Source organism: Poecilia mexicana, unplaced genomic scaffold, assembly GCF_051168715.1.
Source record: "Poecilia mexicana isolate PSO_F unplaced genomic scaffold, ASM5116871v1 scaffold_5, whole genome shotgun sequence".
NCBI classification, from domain to species: Eukaryota; Metazoa; Chordata; class Actinopteri; order Cyprinodontiformes; family Poeciliidae; genus Poecilia; species Poecilia mexicana.
In genome coordinates, this window is record NW_028263374.1 from 19146741 (window position 1) to 19174113 (window position 27373).

General features: G+C 38.5%; 3 protein-coding genes across 4 annotated transcripts in view; 1 reads left to right on the top strand and 2 right to left on the bottom strand.

Moving 5' to 3' along the window:
- foxj3 (forkhead box J3) overlaps positions 1-13657 on the bottom strand; it is a 111856-nt gene extending 98199 nt beyond the window's left edge. The window contains exon 1 of the mRNA XM_014998698.2: positions 13152-13657. The gene's annotated coding sequence lies outside the window, so the exon portion shown is untranslated. The remainder of the gene's footprint in view (positions 1-13151) is intronic.
- A 4090-nt stretch (positions 13658-17747) lies between these two features.
- Positions 17748-21197, top strand: ppcs (phosphopantothenoylcysteine synthetase). Of its 2 annotated transcripts, XM_014998687.2 has the most exons (4): positions 17748-17858; positions 18878-19409; positions 20147-20250; positions 20392-21197. In XM_014998687.2, the coding sequence occupies exons 2-4, from the start codon at positions 18881-18883 to the stop codon at positions 20725-20727; spliced, it is 969 nt and encodes a 322-aa protein (XP_014854173.2). In that variant the 5' UTR covers positions 17748-17858; positions 18878-18880; the 3' UTR covers positions 20728-21197. The 2 variants fall into 2 exon arrangements, with proteins under 2 accessions (XP_014854173.2, XP_014854166.2); XM_014998680.2 differs by lacking the exon at positions 17748-17858 and having other exon boundaries at positions 17889-19409.
- Positions 20800-26778, bottom strand: utp3 (UTP3 small subunit processome component). The gene is made up of 16 exons (XM_088005699.1): positions 26556-26778; positions 26279-26366; positions 25354-25410; positions 25214-25270; positions 25026-25134; positions 24878-24946; positions 24668-24789; positions 24431-24586; positions 24272-24343; positions 23522-23562; positions 23352-23448; positions 22773-22907; positions 22567-22694; positions 22420-22492; positions 21068-21175; positions 20800-20985 (listed from the first exon to the last, which is right to left on the bottom strand). The coding sequence occupies exons 1-16, from the start codon at positions 26570-26572 to the stop codon at positions 20896-20898; spliced, it is 1419 nt and encodes a 472-aa protein (XP_087861825.1). The 5' UTR covers positions 26573-26778; the 3' UTR covers positions 20800-20895.
- Positions 26779-27373: the final 595 nt, after the last annotated feature.

Consider the following 27373-nt stretch of genomic DNA (forward strand, 5'->3'; position numbering starts at 1 on the left):
TAAAAGGACTTTAAACCATAAGAAGAGGAACTATGGAATATTTTAGTGTTTCATATTCTAGTATGAAATAATTGTGAGAGTTAATAAAATTGTCTACAAATGCTTACTGGAAACTTGCAAGGCAAGAAATGCAGTTAATGAAGTGTTCTGCTAGACACTACTCATCAAATAAAAGCTACAACCTGTTCAAGTTGAGAAATTTGGCAAAAATTAGGAACAAATATCTTCGCCTTTTTATAACCCAGTTAAATTGGCTTTTGAGGTAAAGCTATGTACTTATTATGTTGTACAAGTCTGAGTGAACTACTATTTCAAGTGAATTGCGATTATTCTAATTTAAATTCACCACTAACTAAAGCTTCGACAATGTTTTGCATGACTTGAAAAGCATATGCCACTGAAGAATAAATATGCTTGCCATAATTAATAATTAGGTTTCATGTTAAGTGACGTGTGGTGCTGCAGTCAATTTGGGCCGTGACAGATTTTATCCTAAAGCCAGAAACGGTAAAGGTCAAGCAGCATAGTCACCACTAGCTTTAATCAGTAGCTCTGCCTTTTTGCTCCAGCGGAAACATCCAGACTACTGGGAAAAAACGCCTTTATGTTGCTCTGATAATACAAACAGGCAATCATGGTTGTGTGCACCTGGACTGGGAGATTTCTTGCTTGGACTTTAAAATAGTCTCAAGAGGATTTTAGTAAAAGCAGAAGGAAAAGAAAGTTTCGTGAAAAGAAAATCAAAATCCCTGAGTGGTGGTCAAATAGGTTCACCGCTGGGACCTTCCAAAGAAAAGAAAATATGTGAAAAAATTAATTGCAAATTAATTGCAAACAGACAAGATAAAAAAAAATAAAAGAGGTGTTCAAAGAGGCAGTCATTTCGGCCTACTTAATGGGGATTATCAGGCATAAACCCAAGCTGCAATCAGCATTAACCAGAGAGTTCATAATTTGTTCCTCTCCAATTATTGTCACTTTTGTCAGCGCACCATTTTCACTCTCTGCGAGAGGACGCTTGCAAAGAAGGAAAGAAATCAGAGTAATGCGAGCTGCCAGCAGAAGTTAGCTGGAGTGTGGCAGGGGCATACAGTGCACATTAAGTCATTAAAGTCCTGATGCTTACAGCACCTCCCTAACCCCCCACTGTACATGCCAGTAACTCCCTTTCAGACCAAACACTACTCTGCCTTTTGCATCCTAATGAGAGGAGGGAAACAAGGAGGGAAGTGAAGGCACGGCAGTCTTTTAAAGGAAGCCGAATAAATGACTGAACACACACCCCGGGGCGGGCATGCCGGGGGGGTTCCAGGAGGTCGGCGCAAACGGGGGCAATCGTGTCAAGACGAAGGCGACAGACTAAAACAAAACTGACAAATCAAAGAGGCAGAGATGTGTAAAAAGGAAGAGGAGAAAAAAAAAAAAAAAAAAGAGCAGCCGAGGCGACGCGTTCGACTGCGCAGCTTGTTTCTGCATCAATGAGAAACAACACGACCAAAAAACAGCAATTAGCGATTAAAATGGAAATTCCATCTGCTGTAATGCTGCATCTCTTCCCGTTCAAATAAGCGGCTCGAACCACCTCAGTAATCCTGCAGCCCTTTGATCGACTCCGCGCATTCTTTTCACAGCGAGACGCGTGTAAACCAGGCGTTTGGGAATCTGCTTCTTTGCAGGACTTTTATCTCCTGCCCTAATCCACATAAAACACAAAAGCAACTGTTCAAACTTCACCCTTACAGTGCAGCCACAACTCTGTAATTACTAAAACAAACTCACAAGGCCTTCACTCCACTTTCACTGATGCCAACAATTTGTCTGCATGTAGAAACCATAATCTCCAACATCCCAAACAAAGCAGGAATGAGCGGAAGGGAAATAAAAGCACATATAGCCGGATTATGACAGCACTTAAATGAGTTATATTTTTAATTGGCTTAACAAAAAACCACTGTGGCCCCAGCCTCGGTTTGCTTTTTTAATGAAACAGCAGCTCTAAACTGTTTACTGCATATCTTCCCGGCTTGTGATAATAAAGGGAATCCTCTGAGGTGGCTTCCATGCTGACACAGCCTTTAGGTACTTAAATCCAAAAATGGGTGTATTAAGTGCATTTTAATTGACTTATATTTACCCTGTGTTCTAACTTGCAAATAAAAAAAGAGAAAAATAAAAAAAGATCTTCTGGCGCTCCCACAAAGTAGGTCATTCAGTCTCCTGTGAGTCATAAGTTTTGGCAGGAGACCAAAGAAAGCAGGTATAGAAGAGAATGAAGTAGAGCTAAGAAAGGCCTCACGCTACACCGACACTTTCCACATTTCATAAAGCTCCAATTTTTAACTACGCATTTTTGTGGCATACTGAGAAATTTTTATCAATTTCAGAGAATTAGGGAGTGTAAATTTGTGTTACACAACAGAATACTTAAGCCTAGCAACTCCAAAAAAAAAAAACGAGAATCTTTGTATTCCATTATAATTTTTTCGGTTTATTTGTGCAGAGTTGTTTTCCTGCAAAGCCGGGGCCCCGGGCTCCGCTCCAGGGACTACAGTGCCTCGGCGGAGCGGCTGACCTCTGGGGTCGGACCAGAGCCGCAGATTTCTAAACAGGTAGTGACTCAGCTTGATCAAAGCTGTCAGTCAGACACTTTTCTCTATGCAGGTCAGATGCAAAAGGGTGAAACCCTGCGACAGACACACCAATGTGGTCCTAATTGCATTAAGCAACAGGCATAGACCATGTCTTCTCTGCCAGCGAGCCCCTCCTCATGCTAACCTCTCCGCCCTCTCATTCATCCACCCTGAGGGAGAGGCATCCAGGCCAGAGGAAGTATGACTCATCTGAGTAACAAGATGCATTCTTCTGAATTCTCCACAGACATGTTTGCTAAGTGAAGAGCACAGGAGAGTATGTTGTAAAGAGAGACACAAACACCGAGAAACAAAATGCAGCATAAATCAAGAAACAGACTGTGGCAAGAGAGAGTCATCGCTTGTGTGGGTTCCCTGGTCTACATAGATCAACATTTCCTTCAACTCCGCAGAGAGAATCTTTGGCTTCGGCGAGGGTTTTTCTGAATCACACATGAAGAAGAAGAAAAAAAACTTAAACATCTAAGGCTAATACATCAGGTGGAGAAAAGAAACGAAACAAATGACGACAGCAGAGGGGGATTTTGACGTGCGATTCTGCTGAGCATGCAGAGGATAATGAGACCCAACAAGGAGGCAGAAAAGAAAAAGTGCTAAATCACTGGGTCTAATGGACCCGCTACAGCTTCGCTGCAAACAACACCACATCTGCAAAGCCTGGCACACACTGCTGCAGATCATGGGCCTCACACGCACTGTAACAACGTGAAGCTGTTTCAGGAACAACCCGCGTTAGCACGGTCCGAAATCAGAAAACAGCTGAAGTTTTGGAACAAAAAGAGTCTCACAAACACTGACCAACACCATCAGACCCCTGACATGCATCCCGTCTTGTGAATTTATGATTCATGATCCACTCCCCTTCAGTTTGCTGTGAGTATCAGCTTCAGTCATTGGAAAGTAAACTACATTCCTAAATGTACCAAACATTAACCAACAGGTCTAAGGTCTGCTTTAACCACATAATCCATCATTACTCACAAAGTCTGAAGTCTCGTCTGCACAAATTAGCCTCGTCTCATACCTGCACATCACCATTTCATCCCTTCCTACTTCCATTTTGTAAACAGTTTGTAACCATGCAAATTACTGCAAATCAGCCTTTTCTCCTTTTGTCTTCGTAGTGTGCATTTTGATCATTTAAAAAAAAAAGAATAATTCAGTGTTGAGTTTATGACATGAACTACAGAACAGTGATCAGTTTCTATAGCTGAACTGTCGAAGCACCTGAGCTGCAGGTCTGATGTGTCCATCTCTGCTTCAGACCCGACAACAGGAAGAGCAGTGAACAGGGTGCAGCATGCTGCTTTAACTAGTGGTTAGGAATAGCCAAGTTCAAAGCAAATTGCTTGGTGTAAGAAGCAAGAGAACAACTCATCCTGCATTCCCCTCCCCCACATGTGAACGACTAAACCCACCAAAAAAAAAAAAAACATGTTACCGACAAGTCATATCAAAACAAAGGGGTTAGGAGCTAGCGTTTATGCTAAATCCAAATACAATCAGAAGTAGTAAGATGTGCATATCCTGAAGACTGTAGCTGTTTAGAAAATAAAACGGCTTGGAGGAGGTTTACAGTAATATAGCTCTTTTTTTTTAAACTCCACATTGGATGGTAGAGGAGGCAAAATATTAGTTCCTTTGAAAAATGTTATAATTACTACACTTGGAACTGTTGACATTTAGAAAGTTTTAAAAAAAAATAAAAAAAATAAACTTGGGGCTAGGAAATTATGAATAAATGGCTAAGATTTTAAAATAAACAATTGTAACTAGACTTTTTTAAACAAACATTTAATTTTGCTTTAAATGTAAGAAGTTGCTAAGGCTTTTTAGCACCAATCACAACGCTCATGAAGATAAGATGCTGATTAAAATGGACAAATCTGACATGATCTATTTTACCTGATGGGGATTTCAGAAGAACTCATATTAGACTCTTTCCATTTATTGTCAATTCATTACACAGATTATGAACCCTCACAGAACAAGCATTATTTGCCTATACTCAACATGCAGTGGCAGACATCTTCTTTCGGTATCTGAATGGGTGAAAAAAGATAACCATCTCCAAACCATCTCTCTAAACATTCACATTTACGTGAATGTTGCAAACATTCACGTAAAGTGTGAATGTTTGCAAACTGCTACATCATCATAATGAGATTAACATATTGAAAATGTGTTCTGCAGACTTCCTTTCCGGACATGAATGCCATTGCAGTAAATCAGACATATTTTTACAGCAAACATTAACCTGCAGACTTTTCTCAAACAACTTGACCCGTTTGGTAAAACAGGATATTTGTATCAGGAACAGCATTAAGTTCTGCGTCAAAGAATAACACTGCGTTTTACCCATTTTTACATTAAATTAAAAATCATGAAGCCTTTGTATTCTCAAACTAAACTTCTCACACACAAGCGCTTAATCAAAAACCATCTGCTGTTACATCCAAACGCCTCTCCAAGCCTCTTTCAGGTCCAACTTTAAATCTGATACAACTCAATGTGTGAAACTCTGCTTAAATTACTCCCCCCAGGTGATATTCTACAACATTTTGGGTCAGAAATCTGAACAGGCCAGATCCAGTCACATCATGTACGGATCACTTTCAACAAGCCACAATAGGAAACACACAAAAGACTGCTGGGTAAATACGACATATGATCAGTTTCTTCTCTTTATTTGAGCAACACGGCAGAAAAAAAATACTTTCTTCTGGCCTCAAATAAATAGATGCTTTAATAGAGGTTATATTTTTACTGTTAAAATAGCAAGCGTCTCATTTGACACCCTGAACTGTCCCCAGATAACTGAAGAGATATTTGTCAAGCTAGTGACTTTCTTTTAAAGTTGCACTTCTGTCTTTACTCGGTTTAAAACCCCATAATTTCATAATTCTGATGTCCACTGGCTCAGTGTTCTTTATGCAAACGGTGTATGCTGGCAGAAAACATGCTGAAAATAAATGTTTTAAGAATTTTGGCTACAGTACACATTTACCAGACCGGTCAGTCTTGATGAACACCTTCTCCCATTAAAATTGGACTTTTATTGCTTTGTTTTATTGAAGTATAACGAACACAGACATGAAAGAAAGACTCCATTGGCTTCTGCAGTTTTCAGTCACCGGCTCTGTGTTCAAGTCTGCAGCTGTAAGGCAGAGTCAGCTATTTTTAGAAACAAATTACAAAGCTTTGAACATTTTAGTTGAGACCTTGTCATCAGGGATGGGAAATACAGTCAACCCACAATATTCGGTAGAGGAGATTAGGAACCACAACCGCCCAGAAGGTACCTATAAAAATGCTTATAAATACCTTTTTATAGTAGTCAAAAAAAAAAATTAGAACTGGACAATATGGCTGAAAAATCTATTGTGTGTCATATCTCTTCTTTTATATTAGGAATAAAAATGTATTGAGATATGCATATTGTGATAAAAAAAAAGAAACATTTGATTAATTTCTGCAAATGACAAACTGATATGATTGGGATTATTTTTGCCATTTTATTTTAAAAAATGACTGAATAGTTATTGTTTTCCTACTTAATGCAACTGGTAAAGTGAAGATGCCTTTCTGATTATGGGTGTTATTTTTAAAAGCAACATTTGTGTTTGTAAGGCTGTGAATGTCTAAATAAAGAAGCCACTGATTAACTTTGTAATACTGCTCATTTATAGCCATTCCAGTTTAAATAATGTGAGAACAATGGAAGGTGTCACCTATTTCTAATTGTCGGTACATTATAGTAGCATTCCTCACAAAGCTAACCCTGTGCTCAAGCAGCATTTTACCTCTTTCCTGCAGAATATTCTCCTGGGGAAAAAGGAGAACATCACCGGTACTGATGTTGATGAATAAAAAGTAAAATACGAAGTGTTGTTATTCTACTGAATTTTCTTAACTTTTCTGCAGGATCAGATTGAGAGTCTAAGTGCAAACTTTCTAGTCTTCGATGACTGATAAGGAAAGAGTGGTCGCGTCAGAATAATTAACATTACAGTGGGATTCCCCTCTCCATTCACGTCTTAAAAACCCTGTACTCTGGATCTTAAACTTTGGTCATTTAGGAATGGTGCTGCACAGCTGTGAGCTCAATAAATTTCAATAACATTTTTGCTGCATGTTAGCACCACTACTGCATACAATAATTTAAAAAAAAAAGAAAAAAATTAAGCTGTAAGGATATTTATAACATGAATTTGACTGCAAACGTATAGTTTTCTTCTGCACTCCAAATTTCTTTACTTGCGTCTGTTTTTAACATGTTCTTTTTTTAAGTGTTATCTTAAACCTGCCAGAGCTGTGACTGCAATGAATGAGCACTTATGCAAAACACTAAAATGAAAGCTCCACATTACTTAAGCCGTGTCAGCTTAGTGCGCTCTCCTTTCTGCACGCAGCACAAAGGTCTCCCAAGAGTGTGAATCCTCCAAGAACATGAAATCCCTCCACTGGCGGTAAAACTCAGAGGACCCATCAAAACTCAAGGACAAGGTATTAAAAAAAATAAAAAGCAAATAAAACCCTTCTTCACAGCATTCAAAACTCATCCAATGCTTCTTCTTAAGGTTATTCTATTCATAAGTTGCACGGTAAATTAAATCTCAGATGATATAAATGAATAAATAGAATTAAGATGCATAATAAAACTGACCTGAACTGAGCTCATTAGTTCAACTCAGCAACCTTTGGTTTTTCTTCTAACATAAATGTAATTCAAAACAATAATGATGAGCGATAGTTTGAATAGTAAGAACAATTATCAATCATTTTCTCTGCTCACTAATGTGAAATGAGTCAGAGGAACCACCATGTGCTTCAGTACAGAGGCCTCCATCTCCCCCTGCCCATCCTAGCTAAACTTCCCCACCAAGCCCTGCTGTGGGTTGTTGCTACAGTGGTTCCCCTGCAACAGAGATGGACCCTGATTAGTCAGACTGGGGAAATAAACAGATACGCTTTCAGATGAAACATATATCTGTGCAAATGTTCCAATAACGTTCGGCAACGGGCCAGCTGAATTAAATATCACAAGCTTCCCTGATTTTATGTCGACACCGCACTCCGAGCCAAGACATGAATCGGAGCATATTGGACTCGTTCACTGACAAAACTCGGCTCGATAGATTGGGAGGAGGTCAGATGAGGAGAGCTCAGACAGTGCGTTGCTGGATGAATAAAAAATGAAAGTCTAGAGCTTCAGTAAATTCGCTCTCTCCATCCCGTGAGGAGGGCGTGCGGCGGAGTGGAGGCATCGCTTGAAAAAGCGAACCCGCGCCGCATTCCCACATCCAACCGTATCCAGCGAACGGCTCTTTAAAAATTCATTAATTGACAGCAAAAATAGATTAAAGCACCCAGCTGAGCAAAACTCAAAATTTGGCTCCTGAATAACATTAATGATAAAACATCTCCCCCATCCCACCAAAAAAAAAAAAAAAAAGCCCGGGAGGGGGGGGCTTTGTCTGAAGAAATCTTTCTCGTTGTTTCCACCTTACACTACCTTGAAAGTAATTTATTTTCACCCTTATACAATAAAAATAATGCATTTCTAATTGTCATTTTTAATTATACTTTTCTTCAGACAGAGAAGAAAATCTGAAAAAAAAAAAAACTAATTAAAACCCATCAAAGGACATGTCATTCCCATGATGCCATGCCAATGCCATGCTATTCAGCTACAGACACTCAATGACAGCTACTCTTTGCCTTCTGAAAAAATAGGATTAAAAAAAAATAGTGGGAAGAACTGCAGTTACAGTAATTGCTCTGGCCAGCGCTAAATGAGGTTCACTTAAGTGCAATTATCCCCCTCTGATCTCTCAGATAAAGAGACTTCTTTAACATGGAGAAGTGGGCTCACACAATGCCACTGCAAACAAGATTCAAATTGGAATCAGGGAGGCATTTCCAGGAGATGAATTGGCTTCATAGCTCATCTGCATTCCAGTGATGGAGAGCGTCACTAATGAAGACTGAGCAATTCCCTCCTCACCTTCTGCAAGACAGAAACTCCACAGTGAGTCTGAGCCCTGAGAAAGTCTTAAACCCCGCCATGAAACAGTGAGTAAGATCCTGTTTTTTTTTTTTCAAGAAGAATATAGGATAGGCTCCAAAAGCAATGTGAGGTTAGCCAAAAGATAAGTCATTGTAAAAACATACCAGACGGAGACCTTTGACCGAGAGCATCAGAACTCCTTGAGAATAAATCGCCATCTGCCAATCGTGTAGCACAAAAGGTTTCCCGCCTCAGGGAGGGGGAGATGTGACAGTCTAATAGAGGTTGCAACAGAGATTGCCTGTTGGGTGCCATCCAACTACACAGCGTGGAGATGAGGGGGGGGGGGGGGGGCTTTGATGGCCGCTCTACTTGCCGGGGGCTAGAGGACCACCAGGAGTCTGATAACTACACCTCATGGATGGCCATTTGAATAATCACTTCAACAAGGGGAGAAATTAAAAACCGTCTCGGTGAGTCCGGCTCGGCACGGGGCCACATGCAGAATTCAAAATGAGCTGCTTCTGATAGTAAAAACCGTAGAAAACATCAACTTATACACAAACCGCTGATCTGTTGAAGAGCATAACCCCGAAAGCCGAACATTATCTGCCAATGGGAAGCCATTGTGAATGTAATACAAAGGTCATCTGACCTCTATCAACAAAAAGTTACCAGTCTTATTCGATTCATAATTGAGCCGGATTCAAGACCCGTCTCTGATTGAGATAAGGGTCAAGCCAGTCCAGACAGAAAAACTACCAAAAATATGCTGAAAGTTCTTTGATGCTTTTGAATCAAACAGAAAATTAATGGATAACAAGGTCATCCTCACTTTTGCATCAAAGTATAAGTGGCATCTGATCTTTCAAATAATCTAAAAAAAAATAAAAATACATCAAAATATATGTTGTGGGGGATTTGATGAATCAAAATTTGTCCGTATATGACCCGCCGTTTACCAGTTGGAGGCGTGCACTTCCATTCACTTGGGTAAACTAAGATTTACACTATTAATTGGCCTCAAAGTTTCTTGATCAATATTCCACAGATTAAATACTGAATAATTAGATTGATTTTCTCTCATTTCAGCCATTTTTAGTCTATAAAAGGATAAAAAATTAGTCAAAGCCTGTAATGGAAGATCAAACTACTGAAAAATAAAAAAGAAATGGCCAGTAATAAAACAAATTGATGCATTGCTAGTAAATATACTTCCCCTAAAGCAAAATATTTACTGAGTTAATTTAAATCAAAACTGAAAAATTCTGATTAAAAGATTATGGTGCAAGTGTTAAACTTTTGCTACAGATTCTAAGCTAAAAAAAAATAATAAAAAAAATAAGCATTTGCTCTTCAACTCTGAATCGAGACCAACATCAAAGGCCCAAAGCATGAAGAAAGCGAGTCTTTCAAAGCTGCAATCCCATTTTATGTGGCAACTAAAAGCTTTTTCGTGAAACCTCCCTGTATTACTCCTTCAAATGTGATCAAGAGAACCTGCAGTAGCAGATGCACGTTATAAAGGCAGTGACACATGAGTGAGGCTAATTTTCAGGGGGGAAGCAAAGTGCAGCTACTTTTGGCTGGCGTGTACCTGGATGGAGGACCATCATAACGTAAACACCATGTGTCCTCTACAGCTGCACGCACAAATAGCCTGGATCCAGACAGCACTGTAGGCCTGCTATTTAAAGGATGGGTGATTAAGAAGCAAACTAGGTCTGACCTTTGATTGTTGCTGCTGCCCAACGCTGTGGGCATTTTGTTAGCTGAAGGTCTGTCAGGGTTGGGTTTGTTGAAGTGGAACTGTTTGATTTCAGGCAGAAATTCATTTCATTTTAGGTTCGCTTTCATGTAAAAGAAGGTAATCATAAGAGGGGATAATGATTAGATTATAATCTGCACTTTATTTATCTAATAGAACAGCATTTCTACAGGCTGCAGACTGCCAGTCAGCTGGCTAAACGAAAGCTACTGCAGCCAGTCCGCTAAACTAATATCAGCTAGCTTTACTCTATCAAGAGCAGAACAGTATAAACTGATAAAATCCTGTAAAATAAATATGTTTATGAAAAGTACTATAATATTTTAAAATTAACTTAAGATATGAATTCATTGAGGTGCTGTGGTGGCACATGAGTTAAACACAACCCACGTATGGGGCCTTAGTTCTTGACACGACTGTCGCAGGTTCAATTCCCAGCCTGACGACCTTTGCCGCATGTCTTCCCCCTTCTCTCATTACCCACTTTCCTGTTAATTCACTATCAAATAAAGGCTACTAGAGCCAATAAAACCTTAAAAAAAAGATATAAATTCATTATTTTGATCTAATATTCCCTATTTAGCCATTTCTCTTGTTTTAAGTAAAGAAATAATTATTGTTTCAATATTGTGAAACCTTGCCACATCATGAGAATATCAAGTCCATGCTGATTTTTTTTAAACTGCAAAACATGGAGAAATTAAAAGCAGAGTCATCCATCCAGTGAAAACACATCGAGGAGAGAGATAATGTTTTCCATTATCAACGGCTTTTTGGTTTTCAGGGGCTCCCCGAAAATTATTAGTGGGCCCCAACTGGCCACCAATTACAAAAACATTCTGCAAACGCTCCTGGATGGAACTTTTAGTAAAGACTATTAAGGTTATTCTACACCCAGAAGGCCAAAACATCATGAAGAATTGCTTGAGTTTTTTTTATGGTAATACCGAGGAGAAAGCATTTTTTTGTGATTTGGTTCACAACTTTTCAGAGCTTTTAATGTAAACTGAGGAAATCAATTACCCCACAATTTCAGCTTTCAAAGTCTCCATTTGTTGTAATTGTTTACATTATCTTGGTTTCATTTGAAGTTTCTTCTGCCGCACTTACAGATGATGTAACTTATTTTGACATTTATTGTATGCAGAACAGGCATTATAAATCATTTGCTGAACATTCAAGTTTTGCGATTCTACTTCACAGCTTTCTAAGATTAATTGCAAATTTGAGAATATAAATTTTGCCCTAACAATCCTAATGCTTAATCAACATGTATGATCTTGGCATCACTGAAAATTTATTTTGATGGGGGTTCAGATTGTATTTTACAACTCCTGAAAATATTTCTAAAATATATACTAATACCTAATTCAATTTCAATATCTGGAGCAAATCAGGAAATGTGTAATTTTTATGTCGAATGTCTTGTTTTGAGTCACAACTTTTTACATAAAGTAATGGAGAGACTAAATTACTTTGGAATGCTGCAACCATTTCTTTTTTCTTTTACCTGCATACCCGTTTATGGTATCAACTAAAGTTTGTTTTTTTATCTTTCAAGCAAAATAATTTGTTTTAACATTTTTAATAACCCATAACAAGGAAAAAACATTTATCAGACAATTAAGAGTGCTTTTTGGCAACATCTAAGACATTTTTTTAGATATAGGTCACAACTTAGGACAGGCTTCAATGAATTGAGGGGAAAAATTAGCCCTGAATCCCAGCTTTTAATTTTTTTTTTTTACCTAGAAACACAATATTACCATCATGTGAATATTAAGTTAATTTTAAGTTTGATTAAATTGTTTATTTTGACATAAAGTATGAGTTAAATAAGTCTGTTTGAACCGAACAAAAATTAAAAAAAATTAACATAAATGATTATCCTTCGTTGTTATCTTAGAATAAATCTAAAATCAAGACTATCTGTACGCATATCAAGTCAAGTTCCAGATGAGTAGCATGAAATTCATCTGAAACATGTTTTACACTTGTTGATTGTGCAGCCCAGCCTGCAACCCGATCATGAAAGCAAAGCAGTTTTTACAGGAGAGGCTCGTCATTTATTCATTTTTATTTTTTCTGGAGGAATTTACTGGCCGCCCCGTAAAACAGACGATTGACTGAGGAGAAAACACGCCGCAACAGCTGTGAATCAAACAGCGCCAGAGCACGCAGGGAAGCCAAATGACACTGGGCTCACCCACTCCATGCTGGACCCACAACGTCTCACATACCAAACAGCTAGCTAACGATGGCTGCTGCTGCTGCTGCTGGGGGGTTTGGGGATAGGTCACCAAATTCTCCCAAATGCAAACGAAAAAGAAAAAAGCACACCTATTAGCTATGAAAAGCTCCGACAACCCTCAGAATGAGTTAGCTGCCTAGAGAGGCTGGCTAGTTTAGCTGTCAAAGTTGCCCCGCCAGTTGTCACCGGTTGCACGGTGGAGCTAGCAGGCTAACGCAGGAGCTGTCAACTCCGGAGAGTTAGAGCAACGGCTCCGGAGTGAACGTTCACTGACCGCAGGGAAACACTCGCTGGCCGTATCGGAGCCATAATACACTAATTTATCTCCACAAGGACAGCCAGACACGTTGAGTAGCAAGCTTAAAGCAAGGGCCCAACCCCCTCAGAACTTCTCTGCAGCTCACTTCCCCGTCAAAGTCGTCCATTTCGTGGGCCTTTAGTTCAACTTCCATTCCCGTGTAGCTCACTTACTCAGGATGAAAGCAGCAGAGACGGCGGCTCTCTCTGGTAATCCTCACGGTAGTTTAACAGCAGCTGTCTCCCCGCTCCGTCCACCACCTCTTGTCCAACACAGAGTGTCCTTCCCCGCCAGCTCAGGAGAGCCCAGTGCTCCTGACAGTTGTTGTCCTCTGTGCAGAGATCTTCGCCCGGTGTGCCTACAGTGCCGCGCCGTCCCTCTCCTCGGCTTCTCCGCCTTCTCCCGTTCGCCTTTCTCTCGGCAGCCGAGCCAACATCCGGGACTCTCCCCCCTTAGTTCGGTGCCCGGAACTACTTTCACATATGACGACGCACATGAAGGTTTTTTTTTTTTTTTTTCTCCCACCTCTCTGTTTTCACCACGCCTGCCGCCACAGAAACTAGCGCGGTTGAATGCTCACGCCCGCAAAAGAAAAAGGCATCCATACATGGTTAAACCTCGATCAATAAACCAATCAATGCAACAGATGCATTCGGGGTTTATATTAAGCGAATATACTGTACTGTATCCTCAAATGAACTGTATGGTATAGCCTAAAACCTAGTCAAATGTACGTGAAATAACAGGTTTACTAAATAAAGCAATATAAAAATAGAAAACTGAGACATTACAGCTACATCTAAAATTAGAATATCATGAAAAAGTGAATTTATTTCAGTAACTCATTTCAAAAAAGCACTGAAACTCCTTTACATATGGTAATTTGGATGATTATAGCTTACAGATAATGACAGTACATGGCTTTTAGCACAATAACCTACCTAAAAAGAATGTCCTAAATATATGCACAGTATAGATACTTGGTCAGAGGTGTTATGCATTAAATAACCACCACATCAGTGTGGTGTGTCATGGAGGCATCAGCCTGTAGCTCTGCTGAGGAGTTAAAGAAGCATCAAGAATAGTAATAACAAATGGTCACCTGGGTTCACCGCTAGTCCAGTTATATTTAAGATCCTACAATGCCAAACAAACATTACTTTTCATTATGTTTTTTTAAATAAATTTTGCATTATTGTTTTTATAAAATCAAAAACATAATCCTTCATAAGATGAAGAAAAATCATAATTGATCATTTTGGTTTTTCAGGAAATGCAATCTTCATTCATTAATAAAACCAGTAAAGAGCCTATTATGAAGCTTTGAACCAAACTTTGATTAGATGTTGGTGTCATTCATTCTTAAAGTAATTACACTGTAGACACAACTAAGGTGTCAGTGAGGGAACGTCGTTCATTCCCTCACTGACAGCATGTGTACGTGAACAATAAAAAGACTTACTGGGGCCGGCCTCAGGCTGCCGCCTTGACCAATATGCCATGTTGCCCAAATCAAAAACCACCATTAATGAAATTGTGCTCATTAAAAGTGGCACTGGTACTTCTGACATTTTGGACAAATGTCAAGCCTTCCTGGAAAATTAAACCAGCATCTCTGTGAAGCTTGTCAGTATGATGTGCACTAAGACCTTCTTCCTGGAAAACAGCTGTGCTGACTCTATTTTTGATCAAACCCCACAGACTAACACCAGTAGAAGACGTGTCTCCCCAAATTTTCACTCTGTGGGAAATTCACCCTGGCTCTCAGGCTGTGGTTAGTGATCCAAGACTCTTCTCACAAACTGTGGATTTTTAATGGAAATTCAAGGTTTTTTCTTGAAGCTTGCACTTGTTAATCCAGCACATTTTTTTCTTCCACAAAACTTTATATTAAGAAATAACATAGCATCCATTTGTCCATCCATCCATCCACCCCATATAGCATCCATATTTTTTTCACCACCTGCAAAGCCTAAACCTTCCATCTCATTAATTCTTACAAATGTTTTTTAACCCTCATCAGTGCCGCTAGATATAAAGATGTTGTCAACATTTTGTCTGATAATGGGTGTCTGTTTGGGTTTACAGATTTTGCTTTTGAAATATTAAATTGTATTATAAACTTTGTTTATTTTAAACATGAAATTAAGAGGAACACTGTTTCTTTGTTCAGTGAAAACCTCAACCTCAGTAAGTGCTGAGGGTGAAATTCATGTGAACACAATCTCTATGTCACTAAGTGTCTGGCCCGTACTCAGAGGATCAAAGTTCCTTATCACGTTGTCCTTGATTCAACTCTGTTATGACATAACATGGGAGTTATTGTTTATTGCTGGGCAATGCCAGGCATAGTTTTCCAAAATAAATGTTATCTGCTTAGTTTGTATTATGTAGGATTTTATAAACTTTGAATATGTCTGCTTCGCTAATGAGTTTCTATTTTCATCTAACCTCAGCATGCAATTTAATTTGTATCCATACAGAAAAACATTATAAAAGAGCTCATACAATATGGATGTCAGATAGTTTCTAGTTATTTATCTCCCAGATCATCTGCTGCACTTCCAGTGTGCAGATTTCCATCCAAACCTGTTGAGATAGCTCTAAGTGGCCAAGTTATCAGATTACAAGCTGGAGTTGGCCACAATGTTCTTTTCATCAAAGAGGAAACTGAAAGCTTTACATTAAAAACTTATATTAATGTGTTTATGTGAGTTGGTGTTGCAACCTTTCTCTGCACATATAATACAACATGTGATAATGTGAGCACATTTTCACATGCCTGAGGAGCAATGTTCTGTCTATATAATTTATTTATTTTTTATTTTCACAATTTTTATTTAGTTTTATGTTCATATTTTTACTTTATTATTATTATTATTATTATTATTATTATTATTATTATTATTATTATTATTATTATTATTATTATTATTATTATTATTATTATTTTAAATCCAATAGCTGTCTCCTAACCTGAATATTTAAATGCTTGGGCATCTTTTGCAAATTTAGTGGTTTTTTGTATTTAGGGCAGTGCTATGTCACCACCGCAATATTGGGGCCTCTGTCAAGGGTGAAGCAAGCACAGTTTATAAAGGGAAGTGCAAAAATTAAAATTTAGCTTGAAAATAATTCAAACAAAACCAATCTGGTCAATCACTGCCGTCTCAGAAAGATAAAAAATATAATTACCTTCTAAAATTGGCTATTTTACTGTACAACAGCGCCACTTGTTGGTCAATCGTGAATAGTACATATTAATATTGAATAACTTCCAAAATAAAGTTATTATTATTTAATTAACGTATATAACTCATAATAATATTATTAAGAGCAAAGCTCAAGCTCTTAATAATATTGTTTTTATGAGGGCTTTATGACAGTAAATTTATGTGATATTTCCTTTTGGCTTTTGCATCAAAATTACTTCAAACTGCATTTAGTTTATATCACACCTTAAAAACTCTTGGTGTGTGTGAAAAGTGAGAGAAAGTCTTTATGCAATTTATAAAACGAATAAGAAAAACAAAATAAAATGCAGTTTATCAACGATTCTGTTGTAAAACACAAACGAACACAGCATGGCACACCTGCACACAGGCCCAGCAGAAAATGCTGCATTGTGAGGTTTTAATAGAAAACCACGAATCTATTTTTTTGTTGTTGCTTGTGTATAATTGTATTCAACATTGTTACAAGAGGTTTTCCAAGAAGGGACAATGTGAGTTGTGTGAAAGGATCCTCATAAGGAGCTTTTATAAAGAGGAACGTTTTAAGAAGAGGGAGAACATTTCTCCATCCTCTACAGTTTAAATTATTCTCATACTGATCTGACATTTGAGTGATTTTGCTCACTACTTTCATAACTATGAATAAAAACTATTTAACTAATTCAGTTGAACTAAATATTATCTTGAGCACAGCCTGTCCCTCATGTATCTTTTTGTGATGTTTTTTGGTGATTCATGTTCAGTAAAAAGGGAAATATAGAAAGAATATAAGCACCGTAACCATGTTAATAAATGTGAATTTAAAATAATAATAATAAATCTTAATGTTAGACCATCATTTACTGATACCTTTTCCTGAGAAATTAAAGATGGTGTCAGGTGAGACTCCACAATGGGTGATACCTGGAAAGACTTGAAGTAATGTTGTGGAATGATGGAAAATTAAACAGTTTTTCTATTTTATGTCTGAGCTGATGTTATTTATGAGCAGTTGAATTTTCCAGTGACAGCTACAGGTTTTTTCTGGTCTAAATATCAAACCTTGCTGACTGTTTAAGCAGGTATATTTTGTTTGTCTGCCTGATTGCCTCATAAGTCCTGGATTTGACTCCTGGCCATTTTCACAAATTAAATAAGATACAATCAAATTATTTCTCAGTACTTTAATAGAGTTTTTACTGAATATTTTTCTACTTTTATTTTCATATTATTTTATTTATTTAATTATATGATAGGAACAATTAACATGTTTGTACATTAACATTTATAGCCATGACTAATTTGCATTAAATTGTCTAAATTCTAGACCTAGACTAGCAGGGCTTTTAAGTAAACAATTGTTAAAAGATTATTAAAAGAATATTTTTTATATTACTAATATTGACATATACTTGAGTTAAAACAAATTAAAGCAGTGCTACTTTTATTTGAGTTTAATTTCTGCCTACTTACTTCGGCTAATGTTGACAGTTAAGATGAAACACGCAGTGGCAGTACCGTTTCCAGCCACTGCGGGGCGCTGACGGCCCCCCTTTGTATTTTTAGAAACCGTAGAGTCTCAAAGCTGAGTTCATTTCAGGAAGTAAAATCAAGTTGTGGAGGAGGAACGAAAACATCCCTGAAGTGACAGGAGAAACATCTTCATCGGTGTGCATGACATACTTCATTTCTACTTTGCTGTAGTTGTTTCATTGTGTCGCAGTTACGTACAAATCAGAGGAAAATGTAGTAATTTCTGGCGTGGCGTCTCGTTGTTGATAGTCCAATCTAAAGAGTTTACCAGTTAAGACGGGCAAAAACAGTTAATATTTGATTTTAGCTGCGAGAGAATTCGCTTCTCCACTCATCGGTATATTAATCTAACTTTGACCGTGTGACCCTCTGAGCTCCATATTTTGCGTCGTCCGTCTTTAAGTTCTGATTTACAGATGAAACGTGCAGTTGTTTTTATATTTGTGGTGCAAATGTGTGTTTCTCCAAAGATTGCTGACTTATTTGCTGCAATGATTTTGATTTTAAACAAAATCATAGCATTGTAGACAGGGCTCGGACAGTAATGTGTGCATGGATTCAAAGATGCCAGACTATTGTAATTTGGTCTGAATCAATGAATTTTGAGAAAGGAAAAATAAGAATTCTGAAGGGGGAAAAAAAGTAAATTCTAAAATTAAAGTCAGAATACAAAAAATTCAAGTTTCAAAAAATAAAAGTCAATTCTGGAGAAAAATAATTTGAATGCTGAGATTAAAATAAGAAATTTAAGGAAACAAAAGTCAGAATTATGACAAAAAAAAGTTAAATTATAAAATAAAAAAGTCAGTTCTGAAGAAAAAGTCAGAACGAAAAAAGAATTATGAGAATAAAAAAGTAAATTATAAAATTAAAGTCCAAATTTTTAGCAAACCCCCCCCCCCACATTTGTTAAAAAAATAAATTGGAATTCTGAGATTAAAATTTAATGATTTAAAAAAAAAGTCAGAATTCTAAGACTGAAATTATAATTAGATCACAGCTCATATTTAGCTATAACATCACAACTTCATAATGTTGTGCCGGCCTATTTGTTTCATTCTGTTGTCCCAGGTCAAATCCATAATAAAAAGCATTAAAGCTAATCAGACACGAGCAGCCAAACTTCTCTCTTGATGCCTCTTCTCTCTTATCAGATAATGGCCGAACCCAGAATATCGTCCATTGACGGAAAGCTGGCTGAAGAATTTGCCGTTCCCTCCCACGTCGAGGAGGTCAAGGAGAAGATGGCTGCTTTCGCCGCCCGTCACGCCAAAGCGGGCTGCAGAGTGGTCCTCATCACGTCAGGCGGCACCAAAGTCCCCCTGGAGTCGCGCACCGTCCGCTTCCTGGATAACTTCAGCAGCGGCAGGCGAGGAGCCTCCTCGGCGGAATACTTCATCGAGTCGGGCTACGCCGTCATTTTCCTGCACAGGCACCGCTCTCTCTACCCCTACACACGCCTGTTCTCCACCATCAACATGCTGGACGCCCTGCAGCTCAGGGCGGGAGACGGTGAGGAAGCGGGGGAGGTGGTGGTCGACCAGCTGGTGCTTCCAAACATCGCCAGAGTGCTGAAGAGGTACAACGAAGTGAAAGACGGAGGACTTCTTCTACCCATCGAGTTCAACACTCTTTCGGAGTATCTGCATTTACTGAAAGCAGCGGCACAGGCGCTCAGCTCTATAGGTACTAAATAATTAGTTGCACCATCCTGCACCTTAAAGCTGCAGAATTTTATTTAAAAAAATTCTTGTACATATTTGTTTAAACTGTCACTATGTCGTGACTGTAAGGTATCTGAAAAATCTGAGCTCCTCTACCTTCTCCCAGTTCTACCTAGAAACAACCAATCAGAGCGAGGAGGCGGGTCTTAGTGCTGCCAATCACAATCTCATGTAGTGCTGCTCCAGCTTCTCCCCGCCATCAGTGATAAACAGGTTTCCTGTAACAGTGGGTTGTTTCTCTCGCGTTAGCACATTTAGCAGCGATTACATAATGTTGATTGACAGTGTTAAGACCCTCCTCCTGGCTCTGATTGGTTGTTTTTGGTCCAGAGTGGTGCATTTATTCAGGCAGTAATATGTGGAGGGCATAATATATTAAATAGCATACTACTAGTTATGCCTTTTATAAAGAGAAATAATCCTTTGTCGTAGTACATTTTTACCCAAAAGATGAAATTTCAATTTTTTAAGAATTAAAAATCTTATATGTCCTTATTGAGATTTTCCAAATTAAAAAGTGTTCAAATTAAAGGTTGGATTTTTCTACATTTTTCAGTGTAAAACTACGATGCTGCAATAAAAGATGATTTCATGAGCCTTTCTCCACATCTTTAAGAGCCTTGCATTTTACAGCTTAAAGCTATCGATTCTGTTTGCATGTGCTTAAACCTTGTTTACAAATGTTTCATCTTCAATCAGGGTCAAAGGCCATGTTCTACCTGGCTGCAGCCGTCTCTGACTTCTACATCCCGGCGTCAGAGATGCCTGAACACAAAATCCAGTCTTCTAACGGACCTCTTCAGGTACGTGAAATAAAATGAATAAATTAAAGAAGTTATGTCTCTGGACATGCTGCAGTGTGGGTTGTAATATTTAGCCAGTAGGACTAGAGTCTAAACCCATCGCATGTCATTATTTATACAATCTTTTTGTTTCTCCATCAGCTCAGCATGAAGATGGTTCCTAAGATCCTGTCGCCGCTCGTTAAGGACTGGGCGCCTCAGGCGTTCGTCACATCCTTCAAGCTGGAGACGGACCCGACCATCCTGCTGGACAGGGCCCGGCGCGCTCTGGACACCTACAGGCACCAGGCGGTGGTGGCCAATGTGCTGGACTCGCGGCGCGGTTACGTGGTGGTCGTGACCCCGGAGTCCCGGGATGAGCTGGTCGTCACCGAGGGCGACGTGGAGAAGGGCGTGGAGATCGAGGAGCGGATAGTGAGCAACCTGACGACGGCGCACAATAGGTTTATAACTCAGCAAGCTGCGGGACGGAAATGACCCTGACCCGGTCTGCCGTTCGGGTTTAATTCGTGAAGAGTTTCCTCTACGAACAAATCAAGCTGATTATCGTTAAGGTTGTTTGAGTGTTTATTAATGTCATCAGAAAAACGTGTGATTTCAGGATTATTGACCAATAACAGCTCAACTCTCTGGACTCGCTGCTGGCTACTTGAGCTTGGTGCTCTTTTTGACACCGGCCCGAATCCCAGACGCCTCGCCTCCGTACCGCGTCTCCTCCTTACGGACACTTTGCACCTGGTGAGAACAAACGCAGGTTAGAAAAACCGTACGGATGACAGTCTGACATGATTCCTTCAGCGCCGCATGCGATACAAACCTGTCCCCTCCTGCGGATTTTGGCCCGTCTGAACTTTTCTCTGTGCTTGACTCTGGGGTTCCGGTCGATCTTCTTCCTCTTGGGCGTCAGCCCCTTGTTCTTGGCCATCTGTGGAGGCACCAGAGCAGAAAACACTGAGAATTGAACTGGGATTGGGGTAGAAACATGATGATGCATGAGAGATATTTGATCTGCTGTGTTGTCACTGACGCTTGAGACGATTTGCAAATAAAACCGCAGCATTAAAAAACGTTGCTGTTTCACTTTGAATCATTTATTAGTGAGACGCAAGAGCCAGAAGATTTAAAAAATGTTTATCTAAAATATAAGTTTCTAAGCAGAGGTGGGGAGTAAATAGTTACATTTTCTTTAGTAGATTTTTTAAAATATGTACTATTAGAAGTATTTTTACTGTGCTGTACTTTTTACTCAAGTCATTTTTTTCTAATCTTTGTTGGAGTAAAATTTCTGGATTCTTTATCCACTATAATTAACGTCTCTGAATGAAGAACAAAAAGGTTTTAACCAAAACTTCACCAGACACACACCTGCAGTTTTAGTTAAGGTTTCATATCAAAAGAAACTGATTTCTACCATAAAACAATATTAGAGTTTTTAACAGGATTTCTAATATGTTCTTTGGATTTTTGTTCCCTTTTTTCTGAGTGGATTTTACAGTGACAATATGTGGTGCCTAAAAAAAGTGGGAAAGTTGTGAAATAAAGAAGTGTCAGATCTAAAGAAACTACAGAACCTGAACATGTTCTAGGGACTGATCTGATTTATTTATTTCAAACACGTTTTTAAAAACAAGAAAACTAATCAACTGAGAAAACATGTGCATACATAACCAAGAACAAAATAACTAGTTTACTTTTCTTTTTGAAAAGGAGTAAGAAGAAGTGAACGTAATTAAAAATTTGTCATAATATCCATGAGCCTGTTAAAGGATCATCTAGTTGGGGGTAAATTTAACTTTTCCAGACTCAAGTTTCTAGATTTATCCACTAGTTTTAATAATTTATTGTACATCCAAATACAAAACATTTAGAGAGAAGTTTTATTTTCACAAACACTGCACTACATTAAATTACTACCTCTGTGCTTTTATTCAGCCTCTGGATTAACTTTATTTCAAATGTATTAAATCTGGACTAGATTATGAGACACTAAACAAAATTGTTGGAAGTTTTTAAGATTTCCATGTTTTTAAGAAGAGACCGAGGTAAGCGTCTAAATGTGAAATGTACAGATATATTCTTCTTTTCTGCTTCTCATCATCCAGATGTTTGAGGTGAGATCTGGGAATAACTACTGAATTTTTCATCTGATGTATAGAAATGCTTCAGTACCTGATAAGTGATTCCTCTTTTGGCATCTTGATCCAGCTCTTCATCCCCCTCATCATCATTATTTTCCTCCAGCCTGCATCAAATGTAAGTTTTCTTACATTTCCGTCTCATAATAACCAGCAGACTGAAGGTTCACACCACACTCACGCTTCTGGGTTTTTGCTCTTCCTCTTCAGTTTCACCCGTTCCTCCACTTCTTTGTAGAAACGCAGAGCTGCCTCTTCGTCCAAGTCCGAGTCCGAGTCGCTGTTCTCAGGTGGAGTTTCTCCAGAGTCCTGCATCACATGCTGACTTTTAACATCAGCGACAGTTTTCATATCCGATTAATCTGAAAAAGCAAGAATATGACTTACCTTTTGTTTTGGTACTTTGGTCTTCTTGCCCTCTGTTTTTCTCTTTGAGCTTTCATCATCTTTCTCATCTTCAACTAGAAGTTTGCGAAACTCTGGAGCCAGACGAGCATCTACTGCACTCAGTTCATTGATGAGCTGCAATAATAAGAAGTAAATAAAACACTTGAATAGAACCTGTTCAACAACACGAAGTAGGCTGAAAGAAAACCCTCCAGAATTTAATGTTTACTCAAACGCTTTTACACCCAAAGCTCGGACATTTTTCTGACATTGTGTTTGTTATCAATGGATTAACCACTTAGGTCTTCTGGTTCTGCTCTGCTTCACCAGAACCAGAACCAAGCATGTAGAACCAGCATTCAGCTTCTATGCACCACAAATCTGGAACAAACTTCTAGAAAACTGCAAAACACCGAGTTCAACTCCAAACAGCACACCTGTTTGGAGTTGCTTTTGATTGGTAGTAAGTGGAGTCAATATTGATCAATAAATATATGTTATGCATGTTTTCTGGATGATGGCATTTGACAAAATGTGACGTTTGCTGCCTGATGCGTCGCCGTCAGCAGGTGGACTTACGTTTCTGTAGGTCAGCAGCCGTTCGATCACAGGGTGGTTGTGTGCAGGGATCCGTTTTGCTTTCAGCACCAAGTAGAAGCTGATGTTGGTGCAGTAGCTGCAGCAGAAAAAGCGCGTTAACCACAGAGCGTTTCCTCTCAACACGTGGAGACAATCTAATCAGGACTCACTTGAGGTAAAGCTGCCGTTTTGTCTCCAGGTAGTCCGCCCACTTTGGGAAAACAAGTAAAAACTCATCAGTTTCACACAAACTGAGCTTTTAATCGACAACAAACGTAAAACACATTGTGCAGGAATACATCTCTCACAGCAAAGCCCCACTACAGACATCAGGTGAAGAGAATTGGTGTGTTTTGTTGGATTCCAGAGCAATATTCACTGAAAAAGTGATCCGACTCAGTGTTTCTCTCTTCACCAACGGGAAGCTCAGAAAGGTTGAGGAAAGATTAAGAAAAAAATGAAAAAAATAATTGATCAATATTTAATTTTTTTTTTAGCATAAAATCTAATCTACTTTTCATGGTCAGATTTATCAGGCTGTTTTGCTCCTGAAACAAGAACAGCAGCGAACAATTTAAGAGCTTCTGTCGAGACAAAGAGCGAAGGAACCGTGCAGCAGTTCTGCTGTGGAGGACGAACTTCTGGTTCACTAAAATCAGAAGGTATGAGACAGAATTTATGTGAAATAAATATTATAATTACTGAATAGTGAATAAAAGTGTGAGAAAAAAAAAATCTAAAAGTTGATGTTTCTTTAAATATTTTGCAGCATCATGAGTTTGTAAAGTGAGTCCTGGGCCAGAAGCGAACGCTGTTAGGTGGAGGTGGCATAGAAAAGTTTGCGAAGCCCTGATCTCACTGGATCTAAACTTTTTATTTCAACAAGTTGTAAAACAGGTTCTGGTGATTCTGGTTCCGACCTGTCCTGCAGGGATCTTCCCGTTTTTGACCATCTGCATCATCGGCTCCAGCTCATCCTTCAGTTCAGTGAGCTGCAAACACAAAGATGTCAAACACACGAGATGACGTAGGGGGATAGAAGGGTCATGAGGTTTCAGGTAAGGGGTTATTAGTCGTACCTTTGCCTTGAAGTCCTGGATGAGCTCCAGCAGCTCCGGTGATTCTTTCTTTAAAAGTTTCATCTTTTCCTTCAGAGACATCTGCTTCAAATCTTTCACAATTTTCTCCTGTTTCTCCACAGGTTTGTCTTCATCCTTCTCCTCCACTGCAAACTCCTTTGAGGATAAAATCTCGGTAAGAAAGCTCATTCAGAATGGGATCGACTGTTTATGAGGGGGGGGGGGGGTCATTTTTACCTGGAGAAAGTTTAAATCGTAATCCTCCTCACTCAGATTTTCGGCTAAACGTTTCTGGATATTTTTTGCTTCTTCCTCCTCCTCCTGCTCCTCAGCATCCAACTCTTCCTGTGGTCTCCCCTCTACAATAACACAACCAAAATCCTAAATCTGCACCAAAACGTCACAAATCGGCCCATTAATGTCACTGGAAATAACAAAACAATTTACTAGTGACGACATAATCCGTGTTGTAGAACATTTTCTTCTTGGTGCCCCACGCCATCTCATTGGGAAGATCTGAGGATAGTAAAAACAGCTTAGAAAGAGCGATAAATAAAAGAAAATCCAACTTAAAACACCTTCCTTAAATCTTTACCTTCTTCCTTTTTCTCCTCCAGATCACTCTCCATATCCGTCCCCTCCTCCTCTGCCTCCTCTTGCTCCTCTTCTTCTGACTCCGACTCGTCCAGAGCCATCACCTCCTCCTGGGACATTCAGGCAACTTTTAGTTTGGGGTGCATTTATCATCAAACTAAAAACCAGAACAAACTCATAAATCAAAACCTCATCGTCTAGCTCCTCCACGTCACTCTCCATCTGAACTCCATGAGCGAGAAGTTTCTGCAGCGCGACAAAAGATGCGGTAAGAAAAAAGAAACTCCAACATGATTCACCAACAGGTAAAAGCACCAGAGTGAGCTTACAGCGATCTTCTCGTCATGAAACTCATCGATCTTGTCCTTATAAAACTCTGATGACCTCTGTAAAATAAAGCAGAAGAAAATGGTGACAAAGATTTTCCTCTGCTGCCGTCAAGAATTTAATCACTTGAGAGAAAATCTTTGGCCAGTGAGGCTGTTGAATTAGGTAATTAATCAATTGATCGCAGAAGAAATTTAAATGAGCTCCATCATTTTGATTCTGATGATTAATATTTCTTGATAGACTTCATAATCCTTTTTATTCATGTTTCGGTTTGTCTCGTTTTTATTTCCTATTTATTTATCGGTTTTGGTTATTGTGTTTTATTTTGGAAATTTAAAATGTCTTCCAGTTGCTGTGTGGAGATTAATAAACACAGCTGGGTAGCCAATAGTTACATTTACTCAATTACATTAACTTGAGTAACATTTGAAAAAAATTACTTTTAGGAAGATTTTTACTATTTTTACTATTTTTACTTGTACTTGAGTATTTTTATTATAAAGTATCGCTACTCTTGAGTAAAATTTCTGAATTTTCTACCCACTGAATGAAAAACAAGCACATGTTTTAACTTAGCAATTCACCACAGACACACACCTGCAGTTTTTATTAAAGTTTCAAAAGTTTTCTATTGAAATAAACTGATTTGGAAAAAAATTATTTTGCCTAATTTTGTTATTTTTTGTTACATATAATTATTGTCATTTACGTCCTTATAATACCAACATTTCCAATTAATTTCATATTTTGGTCCATCTGATTATGTACTTTTTAAACAGTTATACAGTTTTACCAAATAAATATGTTGAAGCAGAGCTACTTCTACTTGAGCACAATTTTTAGATACTCTGTCCACCTCTGTAAATAAGATAAATATTCAGAATTTTGCACCTCAAAATTGATCATTAACGATGCTTCGCCTACCTTATCAGGAACTGGCATGTTTCCGTAGGCTTTGGGGTCATCTTCATCAAACTGCTCCACATTTTTGGGCCTCTTCTGTTTTTTGGCTCTGCACAGCAAAAACACAAAGATGCTAAAGCTCAGACCTCCTGCAGTCACAAATCACAGCTCTTCTGCTCGATTTCGGCCAGTTTCCTCCCAGTAGTCAGACTTTATTGCTTGTCTGGTCACAAAAAAAAAAAATACTAAAACCTCTTCTGAAACGCAGAAAGACTGAGACAACTTTAGAAAAACTCACCGTAATACTCGAACCATGATGTCAGCGATCCGGGTTGAACTTAAATAAAAATAAAAAAACAAGCCGGTGTGTTTTTCTGTCAAACAGAGATAATATTTCTGGGATTAAAAGAAAATAGGCTCAAACATCCAGAAGAGCTCCAAAGGTTTGATCCCCAACGCTGGCTACCATGTGTTTCCGTGTTGTCTTATTCTTCGGTTTGCATCGGAAAACACCGCCACCTGCTGGACTGGCCTGAGATTACCGCTAAAAATTCCTCCAATAAATCAACAATCTGTGTTTTCTACGTTAGTTTGAGTTTATTGCTTGGAGACTGAATATCAGCTAAAAACCCAAGAAGAAGAAGAAGAAGAAAATAAAACTTAAAGATAATTTGAGTGAAAAGAACTGATCTGACTGCTCCCAAGTGAAGTGAATAACACTTCTCTCCTTGATTGTATCTGTTTCTCAACAGGATAAATAACATATCCCAAACTTGAAAAACATTTAAAGTTTTAAACATGTAAAATATAAATAAATAAATAAATAAATAGAACAATAGAAACAACAAATAAAATAAATTATGAAGTCTTTATAAACAAATTGACCTTCGACTGCCCTTAAAGAACATTTAAAGTTTTGTCCTCAAAGATTTGTGCCAGTTTGAAAAAATCTGAACATTTCCAAACCTGTAGGTCTTGTGGGATGTGGTTGATCTGCATGGGCCTTTAACAGAGGTAGTATATATTTTTGCCTGCAGATTTAAATCTGATTTAAATCTGATTTGTTTTCTTATCCATTTCAAATATTCATCCCTTCAAGTTTTCAAATTCAGATGT

Coding starts and splice junctions, on each gene's coding strand:
- ppcs (XM_014998680.2), top strand. CDS start 18,857: ATGCCTCTTCTCTCTTATCAGATAATGGCCGAACCCAGAATATCGTCC. Junction 19,410..20,146: donor ACAGGCGCTCAGCTCTATAG/GTACTAAATAAT, acceptor ATCTTCAATCAG/GGTCAAAGGCCATGTTCTAC. Junction 20,251..20,391: donor CTTCTAACGGACCTCTTCAG/GTACGTGAAATA, acceptor TTTCTCCATCAG/CTCAGCATGAAGATGGTTCC.
- utp3 (XM_088005699.1), bottom strand. Junction 23,449..23,521: donor AAACGGCAGCTTTACCTCAA/GTGAGTCCTGAT, acceptor TTTCTGCTGCAG/CTACTGCACCAACATCAGCT. Junction 22,695..22,772: donor CCAAAGTACCAAAACAAAAG/GTAAGTCATATT, acceptor CATGTGATGCAG/GACTCTGGAGAAACTCCACC.